Source organism: Triturus cristatus, chromosome 3_1 (genome assembly GCF_964204655.1).
Source record: "Triturus cristatus chromosome 3_1, aTriCri1.1, whole genome shotgun sequence".
NCBI classification, from domain to species: domain Eukaryota; kingdom Metazoa; phylum Chordata; class Amphibia; order Caudata; family Salamandridae; genus Triturus; species Triturus cristatus.
The window spans coordinates 486,865,203-486,892,946 of NC_140583.1; the positions used below are offsets into that span (position 1 = coordinate 486,865,203).

The 27,744-nt window shown below is 47.9% G+C and overlaps 1 protein-coding gene across 9 annotated transcripts in view; it reads right to left on the reverse strand.

The window, feature by feature from the left end:
* TP53BP1 (tumor protein p53 binding protein 1) overlaps positions 1-27,744 on the reverse strand; it is a 956,094-nt gene that overhangs the window by 66,432 nt on the left and 861,918 nt on the right. For all 9 annotated transcript variants that reach the window (XM_085644315.1, XM_085644316.1, XM_085644314.1 and 6 more), the window contains 2 exons: positions 20,510-20,604; positions 19,836-20,035 (listed from right to left, as the gene is read on the reverse strand). In XM_085644315.1, the coding sequence (XP_085500441.1) occupies positions 19,836-20,035; positions 20,510-20,604 (295 nt within the window). The remainder of the gene's footprint in view (positions 1-19,835; positions 20,036-20,509; positions 20,605-27,744) is intronic.

Sequence of the window (27,744 nt, forward strand, 5' to 3'; positions counted from 1 at the left end):
GACTCTGTGTTTCTGTAGGTCTGAAACAGGAAGAACCCGAAGTCATAGGGTGTGTTCCCCTGCACCGCTGGGCATAAAAATTCCCAGTACTTCAGTTGGCGCCCAACTCGGGACGATTTCAGCGGTACCGGTCCAAGCCAGAGGTTCGTGAGGAGCTTCGTGTGGAAATTCTGGAGGAAGGCCGCCACTTCATCGACCCCTGCATGTCGACAATCCTTTGAAGTTTGGAACTAGACTAGTGAGCGAAAATGCCTGGTGCTAGTGTATTTGGAAGATTGTTTTGTTTGGGTTGTGGAAGGGATTTCCAGTTAGAGGATTCATGTCCGGTTCCTCCAATTGGAACTCCAACTTATGAGCTTTATATAAAACATGGCGTGGGCCCCATTGCATATAATGAAGTATGGATTCGATACACCAGAAAGGACGGTGTTTTAAAATGGCCCCAAAATGGTAGTTTCGATACAGATATCTTAGATAATTTGGAAGTGAAATTGTTTAAAAAGAAAGCCCGGCCGGCGATGTTTGATTCTTTCCGCCTATGGCGAAAGGAAGCTAAACAGAAGGAAATTAAGCTAGCGAAAAGGAATAAGAGAGAAAGAGGTATGTCAGTGATGCAAGCAGCTGTGCAATTTAAAGATAATGAGGAGGAACAAATGAATGAACAGTTACATAGACAGCGCAAACTAGGGATCGATAAATGTTACCCTGTTTTGTCACCCCTTGTGCAAGATGAGACAAAAGAGAAAGAGAAAGATTCCCTAATGTCCCATTTGTTAAGTTCGCCACCCCCGTATACGCAAAATGCCACAGCGCCTCCACAGCTTGTAAATGTGCAGCCCCCAGTGAATATGCCGCAAGCCTTCCCACAGCCGCCAGCTCCTCCTCAGCTGGCTCCTATCCCTGCAGTGCAGCCCTCTCACGGGCCGCCAGTTTTGTTACCTGTTGCCCCCGCGCTTCCTGCGACTTTGCCTAGCACATCAGCTGCCTCCCCTGGCGCTCCTTCTTGCACTACCCCGGTACCTGTATCCAAATCCGTTTTTCTTCCCTCTGTCTATCCCCACGTTTTCGCCTCAACTTCTCCTTCAGCACGACAACGACTAGCTAATGTAGTTACTAGTTTAATGTCGCCTCTCTTTGGGTCATCTAGTGCGACCCCTGGTTTACAACGTAAGCAATTGCGTAGTCAGCTGCCTGGTCCTGACGAGAAAGAGGTGTTAGATCATCTGGCGCGTAGGTGGATTGGTTTCCCTTCACTCTATGATGTGGAATCAGTTGTTAACGTTTTTCACCAATGGGATGCCCCAACACAGAGGTATGTCTTTGACAAAATGTGTGAATTCCTCTGTGAGGAATTGGAAGATAATGGTTCAAACCCAAACCCCCAGGAATTGTGTCGAGTGCGATTTGACTTTGGGACAGGTACAATTGTGGGTCCCAACGTAGATAAAGCAGTTGCGACTTTACTGTCCTTCAGAAATGGCGATTGTCAGCAATCCTTGTTCGAACAGGAACTCCCTGTAGGGAAGAAGGTAAAAGCACGCCAATATCCAATGCGTGAGGTTCCTCCAGTTTGGAGACCTGGTGATTTGGCTGCTAACCCACCTGTTCAGCCATATTTTCAGCGTGTTTGGGTGCATGTCCCTTGGAAACGATCTGAAGTGTTAGCGCTTAAACAGACATTGCCTGACCCCCGTAAAAACCCTACAGGATATTATAAGGAGTTATCACAAACTGCAGAATCATGTGTAATGAATCTGGCTGACATAGATATGCTGTTTGGGAATGTGGTTCCATAGCCTTTATGGGGATCCATTCGTAATGTAGATCACGCTGCAGAATTGGGTAACACATGGGCTAATATTATTACTGCAGATGCTGGACAAGTTGGTGGTGCGAAACCTGACCCTTTAGTAGCAGAACTCCCTGGTAGAATTATTACATACATGAAAACTATAATGCCTGCGATGCGCGTAAATTGGGATAAACTGTCCGCATGCAAGCAGAAGAAGGATGAGACAGTGTCAGATTTCTTTACAAGGTTTGAAGAAACGTTTATCGACCACAGTGGTCAGGACATGAGTACTGAAGGTGGCCAACGGTTATTTGTTGATAAATTTGTACAGAATCTACTTCCCGAGTTGTGCAAGAAATTAAAAGATTCAGAAAGTTCTTGGGCTGTTTCCTCTTCAGCGCAAATACTGGCTACTGCACAGTATTATGGAAATAGAGACAAAGATGAGAAGGATAGAACAGATAAGAAAACAAAAGAACTGAAGACAAAGGTCCTCTTACAGCAGGCTTATCCGCCACGTGGAGGACAGAATAATTATAGGCAAACCCAAGGTATCTATCAGCAGCCCCAACAGTTTCAGAATAATCAGTAAATGAATGGGTATTATCAACCACGTATCCCTGTAGGTCCCAATCAATGTTCATATTGCAAAGAGGAAGGTCATTTTAAATATAGTTGCCCTAAATTAATGCAGCGTAACAGTAATGCGTATGGCGCAAGAGGCAGAGGTGGTCAGCAAGCTCCTAGAGGCAGAGGGCATGGAAATGTTCCCCAGAACGCGCGTCCTCTTCCGCCTCAAAATACCATAAATAGCTTTGATCAGCAAGCCAACGCGACTGGTAATACAGCTCAGTACTACAATAATGATTATTATGCAGAAGACGACAATGTAGAAGATAATGATTACTAGGACAGCCGTAGACAGAGAGAGGGAGTTGTTTCAGTACCAGTGGATCAGAGCGGACCTTATGTTAAAGTAACTACAGCAAATGTAACGGAGCCCTTTCTGCTGGATACTGGTGCTGCAAAGAGTTCAATCATGCATTCAAAACTCCCTGGCGTGCCTTTGTCTGGCGAAATAAATGTTTCAGTAGGTTTTTCTGGCGCCCCAGTTAGGAACCCGATTTCTAGTCCTATGTCTCTTTCTGTTGGACCTTGTGAGCTAAAAGCACCCCTCATCCTAACGACAGGTTGTGGTGAGAATTTGCTAGGATTAGATTTGCTAAAAATATTGCATGCAACATTATATTGTTCTCCCTCAGGAGTACAACTTACATTAGGTAAGAAAGTGATTTCCCCAATGTATTTGTCTAAAAATGCAATGCCACCTGAATTATCATCCCTTCCGGATGTCCTTTGGGCTACTGGTCCCAATGATGTGGGTCTTCTGGAAATACCGCCATATGTGGTAACTTTAAAAGCCAATGTCAGATTACCACGCATTCCCCAGTACAAGATCTCCAATGAGGGTCAGAAAGCGTTGTTAGCAATTGTCAGCGATTTGATTGAAAAGGGTGTAATTGAAGAGACAAGAGGCAACGTTTGCAATAGTCCTGTTTTACCTGTCTTAAAACGAACGGACCCTTCACAGCCACCTGTTTACAGATTTGTGATTGATCTTAGAGAGGTTAATAAGATTGTTGTGCCACAGTTTCCAGTTGTTCCTGATATAACTGCCTTGTTAACCATGATTCCAGCCTCCGCTGCATGGTTCTCAGTGATTGATTTAAAGAATGCTTTCTTTAGCATCCCAATTGCAGAGGAGAGTAAAGACATTTTTGGCTTCAGTTTAGGAGGTCGAAGCTTCCGCTTTAAACGCGCTCCCCAGGGCTACTGTGAAAGTCCATCAATATACAGTCAGGCTTTAAAAGCGCAGCTTGATGCACTGGTTCTACCCAGTGGCGCTATCCTTGTTCAGTATGTTGACGATTTACTAATCGCCGCGGATACTGAAGAGATTTGCAAGAAAGCTACACTGTCTTTGTTGCGTCATTTGTCTGCCTTTCATCACAAAGTGTCTCTCTCAAAGCTGCAATATTGTCGACAAGAGGTGACCTACTTAGGTCATCTCTTATCGAAGGAGGGAAGGAAACTGACCCCAGAAAGAATTCAAGCCATTGCACAATTAAGTGTGCCAAGAACACAGAGAGAAGTGCGTGCTTTCTTGGGCATTACTTCATACTGTAGGCATTGGATTCCAAATTTTTCCTTGCTGGCAAAACCTTTGTTAGCATTAACATGTAAAGACACACCGAATCCTATCCCATGGTCTGAAGAGTGTCAAAAAAGTTTTGTGAAATTGCGCAATGCATTATGTTCAGCTCCTGTGTTGGGTACCCCTGACTACAGCAAGCCTTTTACATTGTATGTTCACGAAAAGAACGGGTGCGCATTATCAGTGTTAACACAGCCTTTTGGCGACAGACCGCGTCCATGTGCATATTTTTCGTCAACCTTGGACCCGGTAGCGAGGGCATTGCCAAGTTGTCTGAGAGCTACAGCCGCCGCAGCTATGTCTATTCGACAATCTGCTGGACTAGTAATGGATAATACATTGATTGTTATGGTTCCACATGCTGTGGACACATTGTTAAACAGGACCAAGACACAGCACTTAACTAGTGCGGGATTATCAGGATATGAGCTGACACTATTAGCAAATCATATACACATAAAGAGATGCAACACGTTGAATCCAGCTACATTATTACCAATCCCAGCAGACCTAGATGAGATTGAGCAACATGATTGTTTGTTCAGAACAGAAGAAGAGACGAAAGGGAGAGTAGATCTTAAAGATACTCCCCTGACTGAGTGTGATGGTACTTTATGGGTGGATGGTTCGTGTTTCAAGCTTCCGAATGGTGATACGACTGCTGCATATGCTATCACGACTTTGCACACGATTGTTGAAACTGCACGTGTGCCACAAAATTCGGCCCAAGCAGCAGAATTAATTGCCCTCACAAGAGCATGTGTGTTGTCTGAAGGAATGAAAGTGAACATATATACGGATAGCCAGTACGCCTTTGGCGTGGCTCATAGTTTTGGGCGATTGTGGAAAGAACGTGGGTTCCTGACTTCACATGGAGCTAAGATTCAGAATGGCAAATTGGTGAATGATCTTCTTGAGTCATTGACCCTACCGTTACAAGTTGCGATCATGAAATGCAGTGCACACAAGAAAATCACTGATGATGTTGGTCGTGGTAATGCGTTTGCTGATGAAGTCGCGAAAGAAACAGCAAAAGATGTGAAGACTCGAATGTATGTTGCAGGCCCTGCAAGATGGGTTGGTGATGTTGGAATGTGTGAAAACACAATAGAGAGTGTGAAGTCCCTTCAAGCTGAAGCCACAGAGAAAGAGTTGAGCAAGTGGAGAGAAAGTACGGGTAAATTGGATGAGAATGGTTGTTGGATTGATCTGTCAGAACATAGGCGATGGTTGTTACCTGATGCATATGTGCTTCCAGTGGTTACTATGGCACATGGAATGGCACATATCAGTATGAAAGGAATCTGTAAGTTGTTGGCTCCAGTATGGCAGAATGCTGGAATTCCCAAGTGTGCAGAGAATGTGGTCAAGAATTGTATGGTAGTGGGGAGGAGCCTAGCACGCAACCAAGATGGCCGCGTAGGCTTACGGCTCTCGAGGGCCTCCGCAACCTCCCACGTCTATCCTGACTAAATCCTGGTAAATTTGATGGGCTTTTGCTGATGCATTCGCGCTGAGGTGCCACCCGTTTTCCAAATTCAGATTGGACGCCAGGAACCCGAATGGTTGCCCTCCGAAAATTTGCGGCCTGCTATTGCCTTGGTCCCGATCTCGAGTTGGTGATGTGCCCGGGTACGAAGTGAACAACAGCGGCATGCTGGGCTTGACTTGCCACGTACCCCGCACTTTCACTTTCGTTTTCAAGTCTGTTTTTTGAGATCGGCTGAGGGACCTTGGTGTTTCAGAGGTGTGCGGATGGAGGAGTGTCTGGCCTGATTTTCGGACTATACACGGGCTTCCTGTCTGCGACTGCTGAGTTCGATTGAATTAGCCACCTGGTCCCTGTCCCTGACGCTGGCGGGTGCCAACCTTGGTGGCCTCCGGACGATGGCGGCGAGACTAGACGGGGATAAGTCGAAACCCAAGTCAACCCGGAGGGGATCCTATACTCAGGCCAACAACATGGATCGTTATGCGCAGCCAAAGGGATCCCCCAGTGGCTTGCATAAATCGCCTGAGCGGTCTAAAGAGGTATCGGGCCCGTCGTCAGAACTGACCCTGCAGGACGTCATGGGCGCCATTGAGGAGATGAAGGCTGCTGTGGGTCAGCGGTTTGATACCCTGGCTCATAAATTGGACGCGGTCCTGATCGATGTGAATTTGGTCAGGGCAGACCTGTCCAAAACCAACGAGCGGGTCGACTCTTTGACTCAAGCGGCGTCGAGCCTAACTGTGGATGTGGCCGCCCTGCAGACGGAGGTCCGTAGGTTGCGGCTTGCCAGTGACCAGACGGATCGTCGACTTGAGGACTCCGAAAGCAGGGCTAGACGGAACAATGTTCATATCATCGGAGTGCCGGAAAGATCGGAGGAATCTGCTGCTGATCTTTTTGTGGAAGATCTGGTGATGAATCATCTCGCGCCAAAGGGATAGAGCAAGTTCTTTGCGGTGGAGCGGGCCCACAGGATCCCGGGTGGTGCGCCCAAAGTGGGTGCTCCCCCGCGGCCTATAATTGCCCGACTTTTTAACTTTCGGGATAGAGATGCTATCCTTCAGGCGTCGAGGGTGGCCGGGCCGCTGAAGTTTGAGAACTCCAATGTCAGCTTTTATCCGGACTTCACGCAAGCGGTCCAGAAACAACGGCTGGGATTTTTGTGTGTTAAACGGCGCCTGAGGGACATGGAGCTGAAATATGTGATGTTATTCCCGGCGAGGTTGCGGGTTGAGTTCCAGGGTCGTTCCCACTTTTTTGACCGGCCGGAGGCAGTTGGAGACTGGTTGGACGCCCTGCCTCGGGGACAGGATCGACACAGTCGGACGGCGGAGAGCGGACGGGATGTGGTGGAGCAGGACTAGAACTTGGTTCCTGGCGATGGACTGGACTGGCGATGTTTTGTACCTTGGCTCAATTGCACTCTAATTTGGCACAACATGCCCTTCAAATGCTTGGGGGTTGTGGGGAGCTTATTGGGGCCTTTTCCTCCTTTTGGGGTTCTTTTTGTGGCATATGTTAGGGCGACAGGCACACTGCAAGTTGGGGGGGCTGTATGGGCTCAAGCAGGGGTGCAGGGAGGGGGGAGTTGTGGTTCCGGGACTGTGGGGGAGGGGGGTTGTTGGGGATTGTTTCTTTGTTTTGCAAGGCAATGTGAAGTTTTCTGCTGACGTATCCGGGTTGTGCTCTCCGGGATGTGGGTATAATGTGCGGGAGTGGGATGGGGGGTAGGGGATTGAGAATCCTTTCGTGGAATGTGAATGGACTGGGGGACAGGATCAAGCGCGGGGTGGTGTTGCAGTTCTTGAAGCGGATTTCGCCCGACATTGTTTTCCTGCAGGAGACACATTTGATCGGGAACTCCTTCCAGGCCCTAAATAGGAGGGGCTATCGCCTTGCCGCTCACTCTGGTTTCACTTCTGGCTCTAGGGGAGTGGGCATTCTGGTTAGGGCCTCTCTCCCATTGGAAGTGGACGAGGTGCTTCACGATGATAGGGGGCGATATGTGGCACTGGTGGGGAGATGGGAGGGCAGGACTATTTCGCTCGTGGCTGTGTATGTGCCTCCGGGCTTACAAACGGCTACATTTGCTGATTTGGAACGTTTGGTCCTGGGTCTCCCTGGGGGGGTTCTGGTGTTGGGTGGTGATTTTAATGCCGTTGTCTCCGGGTTGGAGGACCGTCACCCCCCCAGGGATCTCCCTAGGGCTCAGGCCTGGTTGGGGGGTTTTCTGGACACTTTGGGACTTGTAGACTGCTGGAGATTGATGCACCCGGGACAGGCGCAATATACCTTTCACTCGGGGGCCCATGGGAGTCTCTCGAGACTTGATTACATGCTTATGCCGGCGATCCAAGCTGGGATGATTGGGGAGGTGCGTCATTTAGCCCGAGGTATTTCTGACCTTTCCCCTATATGGTTGCAACTGAGGGTTGTCCCTGGGGCAGAGGGGAGAGTGGCACCCATTAGCCCCTGGTATCTTCGTAACCCTAAGACCCGCGCGGAGCTGGTCAAGTCCACTGATCACTACTTCACTGATAATGTGGGGTCGGTGTCGTCGGCTGTCTCCCTATGGGAAGCTTATAAAGTGGTGATCAGGGGGCAGGCCTTGTCCCTTATCTCCCATACTAAGAGGTGCGAGAGGGCAGAGGTGGTTCACCTGGAAGCTGAGATAGCTGAAATCGAGGAGGACTTGGAACGTGGAGTTACTGATGAGAAATTGCATGTTCTCAGCCTCAAACAATCAGATTATAGAGCGCTAGTCACGGAAGCTGCTAAAGAGATGAGTAGAGAGCAACAAGGGCGACTGTATGATGTGGGGGATAAGGCCGGAAAACTGATTGCTTGGTTGGATAAGAAGGAGAGAGCGAGCAGGGTGGTGCCCGTTGTGGAGAGGAGAGATGGAGTGAGTGTGACTGACCCGGTTGAGATCGTTGACTGCTTCGCGGCTCATTTCCGCGGGGTATACTCTCCGGTTTCTGTGCGTTCGGAGGAGGATTCTCATCTGTTGCTTAGAGATATTGCATTACCAACCCTATCGGAGGCTGATGCAGTATTGATGGAGGCGAAGTTGTCATCAGATGAGATCGCTCTGGCCATCCGCTCGATCGCATCGGGTAAAGCTGTGGGTCCTAATGGTCTTCCCATTGAACTATATAAGTTGCGTCCCGATAAGATAGCGCCGTATCTTCGGGACATGTTTTCTGCGGCACGTGCGGCGGGCTTCCTCCCCCCTGACCAACGCCTCGCCACCATAGTTGTGATACACAAAGAGGGGAAGCCGCGAGATCGCTGCGCCTCCTACAGGCCCATTTCGCTGTTGAACGCAGAACCCAAAATTCTGGCTAAGGTGTTGGCTAACCGACTGGTTCGGGTCGTGGGTGACTTGATTCATCAGGATCAGTCCGGTTTTATACCCCATCGGAATACCGCTCTAAATTTGAGGCGGTTGCACGGCGTGCTTGCTAGAGCGGAACTCATACGTGAGCCGGCCATCTTGGCATCTTTAGATGCTACTATGGCGTTCGACACTTTGGAGTGGCCCTATATTTGGGCCGTGTTGGCGAAATTTGGGTTCGGCCCTGAGTTTATTGGTTGGGTAAAATTACTATATGCTGACCCACTGGCTCAGGTAGTGGTGAATGGCAGGGTGTCGGCTCCCTTCGCACTGGGGAGAGGTACGCGGCAGGGATGTCCGTTATCACCCCTTCTCTTTGCACTTTCTTTAGAGCCTCTCGCGCCTGGTTGCGTTGGGAGCCGTCGTTGCGTGGCATTAGATGGACGCCGGAGTTTGAAGACCGTGTCTCCCTTTACGCGGATGACATCCTTCTGTATCTCACCTCTCCCCGACAGTCGCTAATTGTATTGGTGGACGTACTGAATTCCTTTGGTCGCAACTCCGGCCTGGTCATTAACTGGGCCAAGTCGTGCGTCTACGTCCTCTCAGGGGATGCCCCCCTCCTGCCACGGGATTGCCCTATTCAGATTGCTACCCTGGGGTTCAAATATTTGGGAATCTTTATCTCACTGGATTCCGCGGTCCGCTATGAGCGAAACCTTCTCCCTCCCCCTCCCCCTCCAGCGATTGAAGGCCGACGTCGTGAGGTGGCGACGGCTTCCGCTCTCGCCGCTCGGACGGGCGGCATTGTTCAAAATGAGGTCGCTACCTCGTTTTTTGTACGCTTTGCAAAATACTCTAGATGTCGTGCCAGCCCGCTATTTCCGGGAGGTGGAGGGTCTTCAGCGTCAACTGTTTTGGGACGGGCGGCCGCGGATTGCTCTCGCCAAGTTGACGCTCCCTTGGTACGATGGGGGGGTCGCCCTCCACGATATTAAACAATACTATTGGGCGTCTCAGTTGGCGGCGGTGAACCACGGGATATACGGTCCTGCCCTGAACCCAGCCTTCGAGATGGATACATTTCTGCTCCCGGGTGGGGACTATAATAGGGCGCTATACTCGGTAACCCCGGACACGCGGTTGACGGGACCCACGCAGGTGGCGGTACGTGTGTGGCACGCGGCGAATGCTGCGATGGGGTGGAGGGATCGCTTGACTCGGGCGACGCCGTTGTATGCCTCTGGGCGGTTGGGCTGTTTGTGGAGATCGAAAGGCTTTGAGAAATGGGATATGATTGGGATATGTAAGGTGGGTGATCTTTGGGCGAAGGGATCTTTCAAAACGTTTGAAATGCTTAAAATGGAATATAAATTAAACGATAGAGAGTACTTCCGGTATGCTCAAGTCTACCATGCGCTGTGTTCGGTTTTTCCGGACGCTGCTGCTATCCCCGAGTATTCCCCACTGGAGGATAGAGTGTTGGATGGCTATGTGCCCGACAGCACTATTTCTCTGATTTATAAGAAACTCATTAATGATCGCGCGGACTTGCTTCTCCGTCTGCGGGAGGCATGGACGGGCGATGGCTTGGAACTCGATGATGAGGACTGGGTATCGGCGGTGGCCTCCCCGAAAGAGGTGGCGATCCCGGCCCGCTTACGGTTTGTACAGCTAAAGATCCTTCATAGAGTGTATGTCACGGGGCCCGGTTTGCTGCGTATGGGTTATTCGATGGATGGACTGTGTAAGCGTGGATGTGGCCTGCCAGGCACCTTTCTTCATATCTTGTGGGAATGTTCGGAGGTTGTGCGATTTTGGAACGGTATCCACACCGTAATGGAGGGGGTCACGCACGTTGCCCTGTTGCCAGAGGCTAGGAGGTGTTTGTTGAATGTCTGGGAACCGAATGATTGTAATGCGGCGCAGACACAGTGGGTGACCTTGGGGTGCATGGTGGCTAAGCGTAACATTGCACAGTTATGGGTCTCCCTGAGGCCGCCCACGATCGAGGTATGGAAGGAGAATATGGATTGGTGTATGTTTAGGGAAAAGACGGTGTATGTGGCGAGAGGCAAGCCAGGGAAATGGACTAGGCTATGGGGTCCTTGGAATTTATATCGTGGAAGTATCTGCACCCCGCCTCTGCCATTAGAGGTCGATATCGCTTTGACCCCCTAGCCGCGCATTCTGCGGGAGGGTGTGAGGTGTGTTCCATGCTTTGTTTTCCCGTTGCCCCCCTCTGCCGCTTCCGGACAAGAACTGCTTTGGACACTGTATGTTGTTCCCTATCCTGGGAAGAGTACGCTGCTATTTCGGACTCTCATTGCCTTGAGTGTGTTTTCTACTTAATAGAAAATGAAACTGTTGTTTTCGATTGCTCCGGGCCTATGGCCACGGCCTGTTATATGTGCTCACGAACTGCCGGGCGCTTTGCCTCTGGTTCATTTGAATGTGTGGCGCTGCATTGCGGGCCCTCGGGCTCTATGGCGGCCGGCCCTGGTGATTGTAGGCCCTTGTCTGTATTTTATTGTGTGCTAACGGTTTCTGATAAAAATTTAACAAAAAAAAAAAAAAAAAAAAAGAATTGTATGGTATGCTTGAAATACAACCCTGGTAGGGGAACCCCAACTCCAGCTGGTCATTTTGCGCCTCCATCATATCCATTTAAAGTTTTGCAGCTAGATTTTATCCACATGGAAAGGTGCAACAACCTGAAATATGTGTTGGTGGTTGTCTGCGCTTTTTCAAAATGGATAGAGGCATATCCCCTGAAAGACAACACTGCTCTATCCACAGCCAAAGCCCTTGTGAAGGAATTTTTCCCTAGGTTTGGAATGCCAAGAATGGTGTGGAGTGATAATGGGAGTGAATTTGTGGGCCAAGTAATGAAGAATGTGTGTGAGGGATTAGGGATCAAGCAGAAGTTTCATGCTGCAAATCACCCCCAATCAGCTGGATTAGTAGAGCGCTACAATGGCGCTCTAAAACTCAAGCTGGCCAAAATCCAGGCGAGCTCCGGTCTTAAATGGCCTGACGCTCTGCCTCTAGCACTCCTGTCCACCAGAATGACTGTGCATTCACGAGTGGGACTTAGCCCATATGAAACAATGTATGGGGTGTGCCAAGACCAACGAAATTCAGCGAAATCGCACATCCAGTACTGCTTGATTTCTTGTACGAATTGACGGCTAAATTGCGTGTTTTACACCAACAGGTGCATGATACTCTCCCCCAGGCCTCTGAAGCTCCAGGACACCCTATCGACCCTGGCACATGGGTGCTCATCAAGAATTTCCAGCGCAAAAGCAACGATGAGCCCCGTTGGAGCTGTTCGAGTAAAGGGGAAAAAGAACTGGATCCACGGCGCCCACATCAAAAGGATCCCTTTGCCTCTGCCGTATGACCAGTGGGTCCAGGAGGGTATCGCTGACTCTGAAACAGACACTGTACCTCGTTTTGTGCCATTCAGTGATGCACGCGTAAGAGGCACAGCTTCAGCACGAGAAAGTGACGATATTTTACAAGCAGCTGTGCCACCGTCAATTCGATTGGACACCACAGAGCCTGAACTCTTGTTTCAAGATCAGACAGTACCTGGCCGTTTCCACTATAATCTGAGACCAAGGCCTATGGACAAATAAATATTCCTTTCCCTTACCTTTTTGTTTTTGATATCATAGCTCTCCCATCTGAAGGATTTTCTTGATTTTTGTTTTTCGAACCACCATCCGGGTTCAGCCGCAGGGTCGCGGTGCCAAGACTTTGGGGTACAGGCCGAAGACGTTAGGTCAACGGTTCTGGTTGGTCTAGGGCGTTCCCTGGACCGACAGGCGTACCCCTTATCAGAAGATACTCACCCGCCGCGAGCGGCACGATTAGAGGATGGAGTTTTTCAAGATGGAGAGACTCGCTGAGGAAATGAACTTTAAAGCAAGAATGTGTAAAATAATGAAGAGCAAACGTTTTGTATTTTTATGTCTGTTTGTATTATGTAGTATGGTAGTGTTTACTGTAGGATTTGTATTCTTCTCCTCTCAAGAGCCCATTGCACCCACTGTACAGCCTATACCTCCTTCTACTGTCTCCTCACACTCTTTTCACCCTCTGCCTGAACACGAACAAGCTAGACGATCAGAGTTTGTGAACAACTCGTTTATTCAGCTCCTGCACCAGCACCAACTAGTTATGAATACAACCAATTGCTGGGTGTGTGGTTTAATGCCACATACCATTAATAAGGGTATTCCTTATCTAGTGCTGCCGTTTAGTTACAATGGATCGTCATGGGCATTCCAGACCATGTTTCTCTTTGCTCTAGATGCGTACTCCCCGCGACAACCGCGTTCCATCAGACCTAGCACCAATAATAAGGCCTTAATGAAAGGAGTTGCCGATATGCGCAGAGATATCGACGCATACTCATCTATTCCCAAGGATGAATTGAGAGCTTATGTGGGGTGGAACGCAACGGGGTATAGTATTAGTCTGGGTGAAAGATAGCGGAATATTTCATCCCCAATTTGGGTCGTACCCCACATAGGTCGGTTCTGTTTACAAGGTAATGGTCAGAATCCTTGAGCTCAACTGGGGAGAAGTGACTGTACTGAAACGTACACTTTGCCGTCACAGTTTTCCCCTGCGTTTTTGGCTGCCAAGGGTACATATTTTGTCTGCAATGACCGAGCATATACATGGTTGCCCCCTGATTTCTCGGGCACATGCTATATTGCAAATCTGCTACCGCCAACATTTACTACCGCCTCCGACTATCACAAGACCAGAGTTGGGAGAGGTGTCATTAGTAAGGAGGATACTGCCGGTCAGGAAGCGGGAGACTTCTTTTTGGGTTTCCTGCCGTTTTGGGGACCTATGGTTAATAGTAGGAACCTGAGACAACTGACTCGTGTGGTTGAATCCACTGTTAATGTTACGGCTGGTGCCCTTGGTAATTTGACAGCTGAGCTCCAAGCGGATCGCCTCATGACTTTGCAGCACCGCATGGTTCTAGACGTCATACTTGCAGACCGCGGTGGGGTATGTAAGGTCATCCAATCTAGTTGTTGCATTTTCATACCAGATAACGCTCCAACAGTTTATCAAGCCATCTCCAAACTGCATAAAATATCTGAATCCATACACGTGGATAAAGGAGATTGGTCACTGGTGGGGTGGTTCTGGGAACTGATATCTGCCTGGGGTTGGAAAGTTCTGATGGTCATTGGAATGGTCTTAGCCATTCTTTTCCTGTTCTGTCTGTGCATACAGTGTGCTCCCGCGATATGTGGCCTCTGTGCTACATTATGTGTAAGGAAACCTGTATCGAGGGACGAGCTAAGTAATAGGATGATGCTACAGCAACATCTCCATGACTTCGTGAATATTGACCTAGACTCGGATTGATGTGAGTATAGTTATTGCCTATGTAAGGGCAAAAGGAGGGTCTGTCGTACTTTGAAATTTGGGACCGCGTAGGAGGCAGGGCCCTACCCCTGCCTATCCCGGTATTAGCGAGCCGCGAATGGTCAATACGGTATGTACAAGTGCTTTGTATAACGTTCTAGCTGTGAAAGCACTGTGTATACGATATTATACATCACTACGTGGGTTCCATCTTAGAGCGGTGGCCATCTTATGGTTGCCCTCACATAGGCTACATATTATGAAGCAAATACGGGCCTTTAGAGCACATGTGCCTTCCTTTGACTTCTCTGTGACCTGGGCAGCTTGGCTCCGCTGCCCCAGGTCAGTCCGGTCTCACGAGCTCCCCGTCCTCTGGCCACCTGTGATTAGCATCAGGGCTTGACACACCATAAAGCCTTTTTCATCCCACACGAGCCTCCAGCTAATCTCTTTCACACCTGACTGTTCCTGCTTTATGGCTTGTTTTCCAAACAGGAGATGCTCGTGTTTATTGGGGCCTGTTGATATCTGATGTGGGATCTGAGCCTTGCTGGGTAAATAATTGTGGGCTGGCTTAACTGGAATGTGGGATGGTCATCATGACTCTGCCTTTTTGTTTGTAATGTATACATTTATATGGCCATATCATAAAACAAGGAATGTGTGCCTGAAGCATGATATTTTGTATTTAAGGAGAAGCCCGTTTCTGTAACTTTAAGCAGTCTCCTGAGAACATACACGCTGTTGTACTTCTAGGATACCTGTAATTGGTCTGCAGCCAATAAACTGATCTTTGACTTCACCCAGAAGACTCTGTGTTTCTGTAGGTCTGAAACAGGAAGAACCCGAAGTCATAGGGTGTGTTCCCCTGCACCGCTGGGCTTAAAATTCCCAGTACTTCAACCCAACCCACTGGCCTGGTGAATTTCACCTGTACGAGAAATTGGACGAAAGACAGATCAATTTAGTTTCTTAACAATTGCAGTTTCTACATGCTGGAGTGCAAGGATGCTCTTTTGTATATGGGTAGGCCATGTCAGATTGCTGGTTAATCTAACTCCCAGATAATCAAAGACCTTGACCTGATCTAAAATAAATCGAGCCCAGCCTTCCCTTTGAAAGATTTATGAGAATTAAAAGCCATAGGCCAAGGCCAAAATCGTTGCAGACTGTTGCAAACCTATCTAAAACATTCTGCATGCCCATTGGGGTTGTCGAAATTAGCAGCGTATTGTCTGCAAAGAGAAGAGAAGAGAAGGAATTAATCTACCTGCTAATTTAGGAGGACCATCCCCACAATCGAACTATGCATTGATTAGTCCATTCAAATATAAAGTAAACAGAGTTGGAGCCAAAACACAACCTTGATGGACCCCTTTTGAAACACTTATATTTTTTGTTAGATCTCCACCTGTGCTCCACGAGACTTTGACATAGTCGTCATGATGCAATCGAACTATAAGTTGTAACAGGTCACTAGGCAACCCAAGATCCCTCAAAGCGACCCATAATTTGGTACCATTAATGGAATCAAAGGCTGATTTGAGATCCACAAACACAACATACAATTTTCCCTTCCGGATAGTAATTTCCTTCCATGTGAGCAACAGGAAACAAAACACCTGATCCAGAGTGCTTGTGGATACCCTGAAGGCTGCTTGCAGGCGAGACAGTATATTATTTTCCTCACTCCAAGCGTGAACCTACACTCAAGATCAGTTTACAAAAAACTTTCTGTGCATTGTCTAGGAGGCTGATTGGCCTACAGCTGGAAGGATCCCCCTTATCTCCTTTCTTGAATATAGGGATAATTTCATCACCCTTCCAAATCCCTGGGATGTCCTTGCCCCCCCCGAGCAATGGCATTAAAAGCAGAGTGCAGTATGAAACCCTATATATTCGGCTTAGATCGGTAAATATCTCCAGGTATTCTTTCTAACCCTGGTGCTTATCCGGATTGCAAAGTACTGATTGCAGCCAAAGCCTCGTCCCAGGTAAAACTAACTGGATCCCCTACTTCGGTCTCAAATAAATAATGCATCTCATCCTGAGCAGTCTCATTATCCAACTCCCTACCTTCCCCAGTGTATCATTTCAGGAAATAATCTTCCTAAACATGTGGTTGAATGAAGAAGTCCTCTTCCTTAACCATATGGATTGCTCCTTTAGAGAGTAAATGCCTGTATAACTGTCAATATTTCATTTTGGACACCGCTAATAAGGTACCCCAATTCTCTTCCTCCCAACTTCTCTTTGCCTCAAGCTGCGTTGTGCTATTGGTTCTTCTTCTCTCTGCTATATCATTACTATTTCCTTTCCTCACAGCAGACATTAGCGCTGTTCTAGCTTGTCGACAATTCCCATTGTACCAGGGCGCATCTTTCCACCTATCTAAGACAGTTTGACATTGTCTACAGAAGAAACTCTTTATGGCCATAAGGTGGTGGGAGAAACTAATCATAATTCTTGAGTCAATTTGAGCAGGATCTCCCATAATAAGAAGAGTTTGGGCTACCTCAGTATAAATACCAGCTAGAGACTTCTCCTCTGAAAGCCACTGGGCTAATGTGATTTATCAAATAAGGAGTATCAACTAACTCCAGGACCAGTGCATTATGATCACTGTGATGTATGGCTTAAAGATCCATGTCATACACTTTGGGCCACAGATCCAGATCAGCTATTATATAATCGATCCTACTTCGTGTATTTGTCCTTTTGAAAGTAAAGGTTGCATCTTGATCATAAGGCGTCCGCTTGTTTCAAACATGGACCCCATTAGTGAGAGTAAAATACAATACTTGTTGACCAACCTTTGTGCATCACTTAAGGAGGGGAGATCTGCACCTTTTTTATGCCTCTTGCTAACTCTTCTTCCTGAACAAGATCCTGTACAAAATCTACTGGTTCGTATGTGACATTACGGTCCCCCACAACTATAAGGTAATGCTCCATTCATGAATTCTCTAGGGAGTTGGATAGCATTGATATTGTAGTAGACTCCCTAATCTGATTGCTAAAGCAGTTATATATGTTAATTAACCTTTTTTTGGACTTCCTTTTTAGAAATATTAGAACAAGACCCAGTATGTCAGCCGATTCAATCTTCAGCCTGCATAGTTTGCCAGCCATACTTGTCTTAATCCAGATAAGCAACCCACCAGTGGGTCTGCCTGCAGGAGAAGGTCTGGCTTGAACACTGAAAGTAGTTTACCCCATCTTGTGGATTGGTTCAGTCGCCCAGGTTTCCTGGAACAAGCATATATGACACCAGTTCACTAGCTTGCCCCAATTAGAATCAGACAGTTTTGATATTACCCCGTCAATGTTCAAAAAGATCACTTTCGGTTGTTGATTTACACTTGTGATCCCCTGCATTAATGAGAACTATGTTGCCTTATTTCTTCCTAAATCTAGATCTGGCTCATATTGTGCTTGGTGGCAAAATTTGCTTGATTGCAGGTTAGTTAACGTGTTCTCTCTATTTGAACTATCCCTCTGGAAGCAACTTATTGATTCTAAAGAAGGCATCTTCTCAGATTCAGCATTACCCATCTTGTCTCAGTCTAAGCAATGAAGATCAGTGAGTGGTTGGAACCTATTACAGGTTGCTATTTCAAATTGCTCTTTAACCCAAACAGTGTTCTGAGTTGAGGGGTTGATAACTGTCGTGATAGCGCAATTATATGTGAGATGTCTTTAGAAATATACCAGTGGCATAATGCCAATCCCATAGCCAGAACCCTGCCAGCGTAACTTGTTCTTCTCATTTAATCATTTTTTTTTTTTTGAGGTCTGGAAATCTAGAATTGACCACAACACAATCACCATCAGTATGTTTGCAAGAGGATCCAACCCAGCTCACTCTTCTAACTGTCGGTGACGTTGGTGGCTTCCTGCCACAGGGAGAGCTGGGGCTTGGGGTCCTGCCCCCACCACCGTCAACAAGCCCTAATGTTCATGCACTTGGAAAATGTGGGTGCAGGAAGACTGGACGTCTTGTGATTGGGTTAAGCAGAGTCCCACCCAAGGATACTGCCCCACACAGCATCACATCCACCCACATCTCCCTACATCAGGCCATATAACCTTAAAATAAATATGGAATGAAAACATGGAAATTGACGGTTCCAAATAATAGGTGAATCAAGCTTACTGTGATTGACAATGATGACCAGCTGTTGCCATCTAAGCATATATAACATTTTGGTGCTGAAAAAGCTCAAAGGTGTATGTGCCTAAAGCGAAATATAAGCGGCCCGATTTTAATAACTAACACTAGAAGTCAATAATAAAATACCAAATAATTGGGACCTCTGAACCTAGAATTTTTCTTGATAATTAAGAAATTCAATCAAAAACTGTATACTAAAATAGAGTGCTTGTTTCCACTTCCTCTGCAAACTTGTACAAATACGCCGGGTAGCCAGGTTAATCCCAGATGAAACCATGAGCACAAAACAGCAATATAAAAATATCTGAAAACAGGTACAATACTGTAGTTCCACCATTAGAGTTAACTGAGAAATCTCTGTACTGCACTTTCTGAAATTGCACACAGATGACTGTTCTGGCTGCTGATAGGAAGATAAATGGAATGCCTGGCCAACAGGCACTGGAGAGAAGTGCAGTGTGAGCCCAGGTGGGTCACGGCTCCTAAGCTTAGTATGGCCCATCTGCAAGGGCTATTACAGACAACCAACTATCTTGCTAAGTCTAGAGGAAAGCAAGAAGGTACAGTTTATTTCTTTTTTTTGTTATTTCACTTAATCTTCATGGGCAGAGTAGTAGTGTTTTTGCCTAGGTTTTAGGACATCATTTACGTCATGTCAGTCCGTGGTGTCAAATGTAGGCTCAGAAACATGCAAGATGTTCAGGTTATGCATTGACTATATGCATGAGCCCCTCAAGAATAATTTATTTAATGGGGAAATCCTGAAAATAAGGCATGAATCTGACACTCCTGGGTTGATTCCTGACATCACTGCTTTCGGTTATCCTTGTATCACTAAATCTGTGTTGTCTCATCTTTCTCCAAAATCAACTTCTAAGCAAAGGGAGGTCCATTCTATTCAGCACTGGGATTTTCCAATCAGAAACAGTGCCTCAGAATACTGGCAGGTTCTTGACAACTATGTACTTCATTTTGAAAAAATGAGCTATTGTAGTGAAACGTCCAAGCAGAGTAACTCAGATACCTGCAAGGCACTTGGTCTGGACTAGCCTTTCCAAACTACTGAAGAGCACTGCAAAGGTAATAATGTACAAGTTTCAACTTAGTATTATTAATGTCCTTCGATCTGTCATTGAGATACTTTACTGTCTTGTCGTTTCAGTCTACTTACCTCTTCGAGTTAAATCTGCATAGAGAGGGGATTAAGCCTGATATGTGAAGCAGATGCAGTCCTGATAGATTTTAAAAGAATGTCAAAGCTACAGTAAACTGTTCCTTAGGCAGAAGTACCTCTCTTCTCTATCTCTGTGCTATTCTTTCTATTTAACTTCAACAGCAAATGTCTGATTTACCTCATTGCCTGCAGGATATCTGCTTTGTTCCATTTACATTTAACCCATTTATGATTGACCCTAAACGTACCACTCTAGGATCCTATCTTCTTGCAGGCTGTACCCAGCTGGAAGGAGATAGTTGCGGAAGTTCTGGAGCTGGTTTTCATGGCAACAGTCGTTAACCCACACATGTGATACACAAGGGATCCCACTGGCTAGGCACAAGAAGTACTTCCGTGTTCGACACTGCTCATCAGCAATCAAGAGACACTGGTAGGCTGCCTTGCACTTTAGAGAAAGGAAAATACCGTCATTAAAACAAGGCAAAATAAATGAAAGTAAGGCAGATAGATTCTAAATAAATAAAAGAATAAGGAGGCATAGTCAAAGTGGTGGACACTTCCTGAGGGAACACAGCATGTTCACATTAAATATGTCAGGGCGTATGGTGACATTTTGTCACAGCATGATTGGAATGTTTGACATGTGCTTGCTGAAACTGAGAGTGCCTATTCTAAACCATATTTTAATATGTAGGAAGGCATCCCATGTGTTCTAGGCTTGACAATTTTTATATACTGTCTCTAAAAACAATAAGCTAAAGATTTCTGTGCTTCCAATGGGATCATACCACACGTCCATAAATGTTGGACTGGCAAGAGTCTCAATATAGCTAGGCCATACACATAATCCAAGTAATGACTTGTATCCCACTACAAAAAAATACAAAAAGGACCTCAAACTTTAAGGCAATAGCCTCACCTGGGCTTCGTTATAATCTTCTAGAATGTATCCTCCTCCAGTCCGGAGTTGGGATTCTGTGTACTGCTTATCATATAGAACAGTGTCCACAAACTCTGCAACAGAAAGAGGGAGCAGCTAAGCCCTTGGTCTACAGACAGCGGTTTCAATTTAAAGGACTTAAACCCACTTGATGATATATATTGAACCATGTATCCATACATATTATCATTAACCAGATTTATCAGTCTTTAGAAAGTGAAGCAAGACTAGAGTCTACAAAGACCAAGATATAGATACGTTTGCAAGGGCAGCCAGACAAACGCACACCATCTCTTGGAACCCTTCCATGACCATCAAGTCCTGTGCATTACTCATCCTCTTCAGCACTAGCAAACTTACCAAATATGACATGCATCTTGAGACTTACATATTGATTCATATGCGGTCTGACTTGTGTGTGTGCTCGAAGGACCAACACTGCCAATGGCTTGAGGCAGGGGTGCATACTGACATCCCTCTTTTTTTCTATTAATATCCCGACTTACCTAATGCACTGTTATGTATTCCAAATTTTCCATTATGGACAGATAATCATGACTGGCCCGTATAAATATGCATATGATTAGGTTTTAATGGATTTTATTTATTTATACCATTTACAGAGCGTAACATTCATTCCCAGAGGGATATTACAGCACTAGATCCATTGCTACATTGCATCCTGTCTCACAACCAGTTAAAGAGGGAATAGCCAGGGCTTCTATCTCTTTTGAAAACTAAGGAGGTTCAAGGTAAGACGAAGCTCAATAGGCAGCAAATTCCAATGAATTGCGGATAGATGAGAGAAAGAGCAGCTGCTCATTTTAGCTTTTCTGAGACGCTTAGCGCTAGCCAGCATTTGTGGCCCAAAGTGCTCATTTAGGCTTGTAAAATAAACACTCGGCCACGCAGAATAGCATACTGAATATCATATAGTGCTCTATGAACATGGCACAGCAGCTCTTGGGTACAGGTAGCCATTGAAGTGAATTCAAACACTGGGTGGCTGAACTGTTTCGGCACTATTACAAACAAGTCTGGCTGCTGCATTTTGAATGGAATATAAATGAGTAAACAAAAAGTAAGCCATTCGTAAGTATAAAGCATTGCTGTAATCCACCCTGCTTATATTCAATGCCTGAAAAACATTTTTTGACCATTCCAAAGGAATCCAGAGGAAGGGCTTTCACAATAATGTAAGCAGGACAAAGAATATGCCACAAGTGGCATTTACATGATCCTGAATGGAGAGGGAATCATCTATTAACAATCCAAGGTTCTTGGCTAATATACTTGGTTCTGGTGCACTACCCAGGAACGTTGGCCACCACAAATCCTCCCAAATATCATAGGCTCCACCAAAGAGTAAGATCTCAGTCTTCTCCGCACGAGTTTCAGACAATGCGATTGCATCCAGGTAGCTACTTCTGATAGGCATCCAATGAGATTATCCCAAGTCTCCCTATGTCCCTGTTGAAATATTGAGCTGAGTATTGTCAGCATAGGAGCAGATCTCAAAGACCCAAGTATGGATAATAACCGCCAAGGAGAAGACATAGAATTTGAACAATGTAGGACTGAGGAGGCAGCCCTAAGGAACCCAACAATTGGTAATTTGGGGGCTAGACCTAAAAGAGGCCATCTGAACAGTCTGAGATCTTTTATTCAGAAACGATCCAAACCACTGCAGATCTTTTGAGTGCACACCAATCTCATGTAGTCTCTTTATTAACAGGCTATGAAAGACAGTGTCGAAAGCTGCCGACAGATCCAACTGGATCAGAATTGCAGCCTTCCCCATATCTATTGCTATCCAGCACTGCCAACGAAGGGGACTCAGTATTATTTCTGGCTCTACAGCATGCGAGTCAAATCCAGTAAGCTATTAATTTCCAAAACATGTGTCAGCTGGCATTAACTAGCCTTTAAAATACCTTTGACTTATAAGGTATAGATATATGGTAAAGTAGAAACATTGGGCGACAGTTAGACAGGATGGAAATATCCATCTCCGCTTACTTCGCCAAAGGAAGAATCAGGGCCTGCTTCCAACTAGCAGGATATTCAGCACTGATCAAGAACAAATTAAAATCTGGTTCAGAAAAGGACTTTATATAAAGGCTAAACGAGAAAAGATTAAATGGGGACAGGAGTCAAAGGGAGATCCAGAATTCACCTCTAACATGGCCTTTTCAACTTGTTCTGAATTAAAAATTGCAGAGTTGGCCAAATAGGCCTCAGCTCTTTCATGCAGGCAAAAATGCTCGAAAGAAATCTCAGCTAAAAGAGGTTGAGCCTCCAAAGTTGAGTAGATCTTTTTGATGTTATCGTTAAAAAACAAAGCAGTCTCTTCACATTGCTCGGCCTAAGCGTGGATTGTCCGACTCAGACTTACAGGGCGGGGTAATACCTTTACAATTTTAAATAGTTATTTCGAGGAACTTCTGTTTTCCTCCAATCTCTTTACAAAGTATTCTTTTTTTGCTTTGGCGAGAAATTTATAAGCTCTCAGCTCGGATCAGTAAACCAGTCTATCTTCAACGCACTTCGAACATAGCCATAATTGCTCGTGTGCTTTGCATTCCCTCTTTTCCAGCCTAAGTTCATTAGAATACCAGATTCTCTGCTGGGAATGGTCTACATGAGTTGCCGGATTTCCAAGGGGCACACCCATCAAATGCCCTAATTGTGGCCGAGTTAAAATCTTCAAGATATGTTTCGAGAGGAGTGATATCTCCCAACTCCGGGGGACAGAAATGACTTAAAAAGGACACAAGGGGTCGAGGAGCTCATCCTCGAACATCTTGCTCCCGCTGGCCTGAGTAAGTTTTTCGCTGTGGAGCGTGCCCATCGAGTCCCGGGTGGCCGGCCGCGACCGGGTGCCCCCCCGAGGCCTATCGTTGCGAGACTTTTCCATTACAGAGACCGAGACGCGATTCTGCAGGCCTCACGGGTTCATGGCCCGGTCCGACATGAGAACTCGTCCATTAACTTTTTCCCGGACTTCACCCAACTTGTCCAGAAACAGCGGATGGGCTTCCAGGGGGTGGAGCGGCGTCTCCGGGACCTCGGTCTCAAGTACTCTATGCTTTATCCTGCAAGGCTCCGAGTGGAACATGAAGATCGGACTACCATTTTTGACTCTCCTGTGACTGTGAGTGACTGGCTGGATTCGCTGCCAGACCGGGGTGACCGGACTGGGCCCTCTGCCGGTACCGAGGGTGGTGGGTCTCCTTTGGAGTGACTTATGGTCCCGGACTTTGCCAGGTTGTACTGTTCGGCTGGGTTCTACTTCTTTTGTGCATTTTGTTTCACTATGTTGTGTGTGGGGAGCGGGCGGGGACGGGTCCCTTCCCTCCTCCGGGGTCTTTTCGTAGAATGGGGTTTGTAGGGCGACAGGCACACTGCAAGTTGGGGTGGTTTTTTGGACCGCAGGGGTGCAGGGTGGGGGGTGTTGGAGTTGGGGGGGGGGTTGGTGGGTGGGTGGGGTTGTTTGCATTTGTGTTTTTTGTTTTCAAGGCGAAGTATTGGCTATGGTTCATCCTTGGGTGTTGAGCTCTTTGCTAGGGGGCCTTTGATCTACTGGATGGGATGGGGGGGGACAGGTTGAGATTGATGTCTTGGAACGTCAATGGATTGGGGGACCGTATCAAACGGGGTGTTGTGCTGCAATATCTGCGTCGTCTGACTCCTGATGTGGTGTTCTTACAGGAGACGCATCTGGTTGGCAATGTTTGTCGGGCTATGAACAGGGGGGGATATCGACTTGTGGCCCACTCTGGTTTCACCACTGGTTCGAGAGGGGTGGGCATTCTCTTGCGAGCTTCACTTCCGTTGGAGATCACCAGGGTGGTCCCAGACGATAGAGGGCGCTATGTGGCTCTGACTGGGAGGTGGGAGGGGCAGTCCCTTTCCTTGATCTCAGTCTATGTTCCCCTGGGCCTCCAGAACTCCACCTTCTCAGACTTGGGTCGTATGTTGCTTGGGCTTCCTGACAGTCTTTTGCTTATGGGTGGGGACTTTAATTCGGTTGTTTCGGGTGACCTGGACCGTCATCCGCCTAGGGCCCTCCCTGCTGCCCAGGCGTGGCTGGGCGGGCTCCTGGAGACCTTCGGTCTGGTGGACTGTTGGAGGTTAATGCATCCGACACAGTGTCAGTACACCTTTCACTCTGGGGCCCATGGGAGTCTCTCCAGACTGGACTATTTCCTTATGCCCGCGGCCTAGGCTGCTCGGATTCGAGAGGTCAAACACCTGGCCAGGGGTATTTCTGATCATTCCCCACTGTGGTTGCTTTTTGACACCGGGTCGCGGTCCGCTGGGCGGATCGCTCCTATTAACCCTTGGTACCTGCGAGACCCCAAGATCCGTGATAGCCTGATTAAGTCGATTGATCAATATTTTTCTGAGAATGAGGGGTCGGTGTTGTCCTCGGTGTCCCTGTGGGAAGCTTTCAAAGCAGTGCTCCGCGGGCATGCCCTGTCCCAGATAGTGGAGGCCAAGAGGGTCAAGAGAGAGGCGGTTGTGACGCTGGAGACTGAAATATCGGGGCTGGAGGCAGCCTTGGAGGCGGGTGTCACCCCGGATGGGCTGCATGCCCTCAGCCTGAAGCAGTTTGAATATAAGTCTCTCGTCACTGATGCTGCCAAGACTATATATAGGGAGCAGCAGGGCAGGTTGTATGACGCCGGAGACAAGGCGGGTAAGCTGATTGCCTGGTTGGACAAGGAGAGAGTGAATAGTGTGGTCCCGGAGCTTCGGGTGTCGGATGGAGTGTGTGTGACTGAGCCTGGTGAGATTGTTGAGTGTTTTGCTGACCACCTCCGTGCAGTGTACTCCCCGGTGTCCGATAGAGATGAGGACGACTCTCGTCTTCTGCTTCGGGATATTGCCCTGCCCGGCTTATCCGTCGATGACCGCGAGCTGATGGATGCCCCTTTGTCTGTCGAAGAGATAGCTACTGCGATTCGCTCCCTCCGCTCGGGTAAGGCTATGGGCCCCAACGGCCTGCCGATTGAACTATATAAGTTGCGCCCGGATAAAATCGCGCCTTTCCTCCGTCATATGTTTCAGGAATCGCTCGAGAGGGGTTCCCTTCCTGACGACCAGCGTCTGGCTACTATAGTAGTGATTCCCAAGGAGGGTAAGCCACGTGACCGCTGCGCCTCCTATAGGCCTATTTCCCTGCTGAATGCCGAAACCAAAATCCTTGCTAAGGTCCTCGCTAATCGCTTGCTGAGCGTTATATGTGACTTGATACATCCGGATCAATGTGGCTTCATCCCACATCGTAATACCGCTCTCAACTTACGGCGTCTGCACGGCGTCCTTGCTAGGGCTGAGTACTTGGCTGAGCCGGCCATATTGGTTTCCCTAGACGCCACGATGGCCTTTGATACCATTGAATGGCCATTTCTTTGGGCCGTCTTGGCGAAGTTTGGGTTTGGTGAGGGGTTTATTGGCTGGGTGAAGCTCCTTTATGCTGGACCAATGGCTCAGGTGGTTGTCAATGGGCGGGTTTCTCGGCCTTTCGCTCTCGGGAGGGGAACTAGGCAGGGGTGCCCGTTGTCCCCGCTGCTCTTTGCTCTCGCCCTGGAGCCGCTCGCTGCCTGGCTCCGTTGGGAGCCCTCGATTAGAGGGCTCCGGTGGGCCCCGGGCTTCGAGGATCGGGTTTCATTGTACGCGGATGATATTCTCTTGTATCTCACCTCACCGCGGAAGTCGCTCAATGTTCTCTTTGATGTCCTTACTTCCTTCGGGAAAAACTCGGGTCTGATAATCAACTGGTCCAAATCTTGTGTGTATCCTATCTCTGGTGGTTTTCCTCTCTTGCCGCCTCGGCTTCCGCTCCAAATATCTCAGTCCGGCTTTAAATACCTGGGGGTGTACGTTTCGTTGGATCCGGCGGTCCGCTATGAGCAGAATCTCCTGTCTCCACTCCGGCGTTTGAGGGCAGATACGGCTCGGTGGTGTAAGCTGCCCTTGTCTCCGCTTGGTCGCGCAGCGCTGTTTAAAATGATGTCCCTTCCCAGATTCCTTTATGCACTCCAGAACTTCTTCGATGTCATTCCTGCGGCCTACTTTAGGGAGGTGGAGAGTTTGCAGAGGAGACTGGTTTGGGACGGGCGATCGCGTATCGCGTTGGCCAAGCTGACTCTTTCCTGGTATGACGGGGGCATCGCGCTTCCTGATATTAGACGGTACTATTGGGCCTCCCAGCTGTCTGCCATTAATAATGCTACGTACGCTCCTGGTTCGAACCCGGCATATGAGATGGATAAATTCCTGCTCCCCGGCGGTAACTATAACAGAGCGCTTTACTCGCGGTCTGCTGGTAGGGCCCTTACGGGCTCTACCAGGATTGCGGTCCGTGTATGGAAGGCGGCTAACGTTGCGATGGGCTGGAGTGAGCGTTTAACGTGCGCCACTCCTCTATTCGACTCAGACCGCTTGGGAAACCTCTGGACAACGAAAGGCTTCGAGCGCTGGGATACGATCGGCATCAGCAGAGTGGGGGACCTGTGGGTTAAAGGTGCGGTTAAATCCTTCGCGGCGCTTCAGCTCGAGTATGAGCTTAGTGACAGAGAGTTCTTCCGTTATGCACAGGTTCGGCACGCCCTGCTTTCGGTCTTTGGGGAGGGGACCACGGTCCCTTCTTCTTCGCCTCTCGAGGACCGCATACTCGACGGTCACGTCCCCGACAGTACTATTTCCCTGATTTACAAAAAACTGATAAACAATCGGGCTGACCTCTTGGTGCGTCTTCGGGAGGCATCGACGGGAGATGGGGTGGAGCTGGACGATGAGGACTGGCAGACTGCACTGTCATCCCCTAAGGAGGTGGCCATCCAGGCCCGTCTCCGCCTGGTCCAGCTTAAGATTCTCCATCGTGTATATGTGACGGGCCCCCGCCTGGTCTCGATGGGGTTTTCAGACGACGGACTCTGTAAGCGTGGCTGCGGGCTCAGTGCTACTTTTCTCCATATCCTATGGGAATGCCGCGAGGTGGCGGAATACTGGCGCCGGGTGCATGATATTATGAGACGAGTCACCGGGGTCGCTCTGCTGCCGGAGGTGCGTCGTTGTGTGCTGAATGTATGGGAGCCCAATGACTGCAATGCGGCTCAGGCTCGGTGGGCGGCCTTGGGGAACATGCTTGCAAAGAGAGATATTGCGCAGCTTTGGGGTTCCCAGCGGCCTCCCACCGTGTCCGT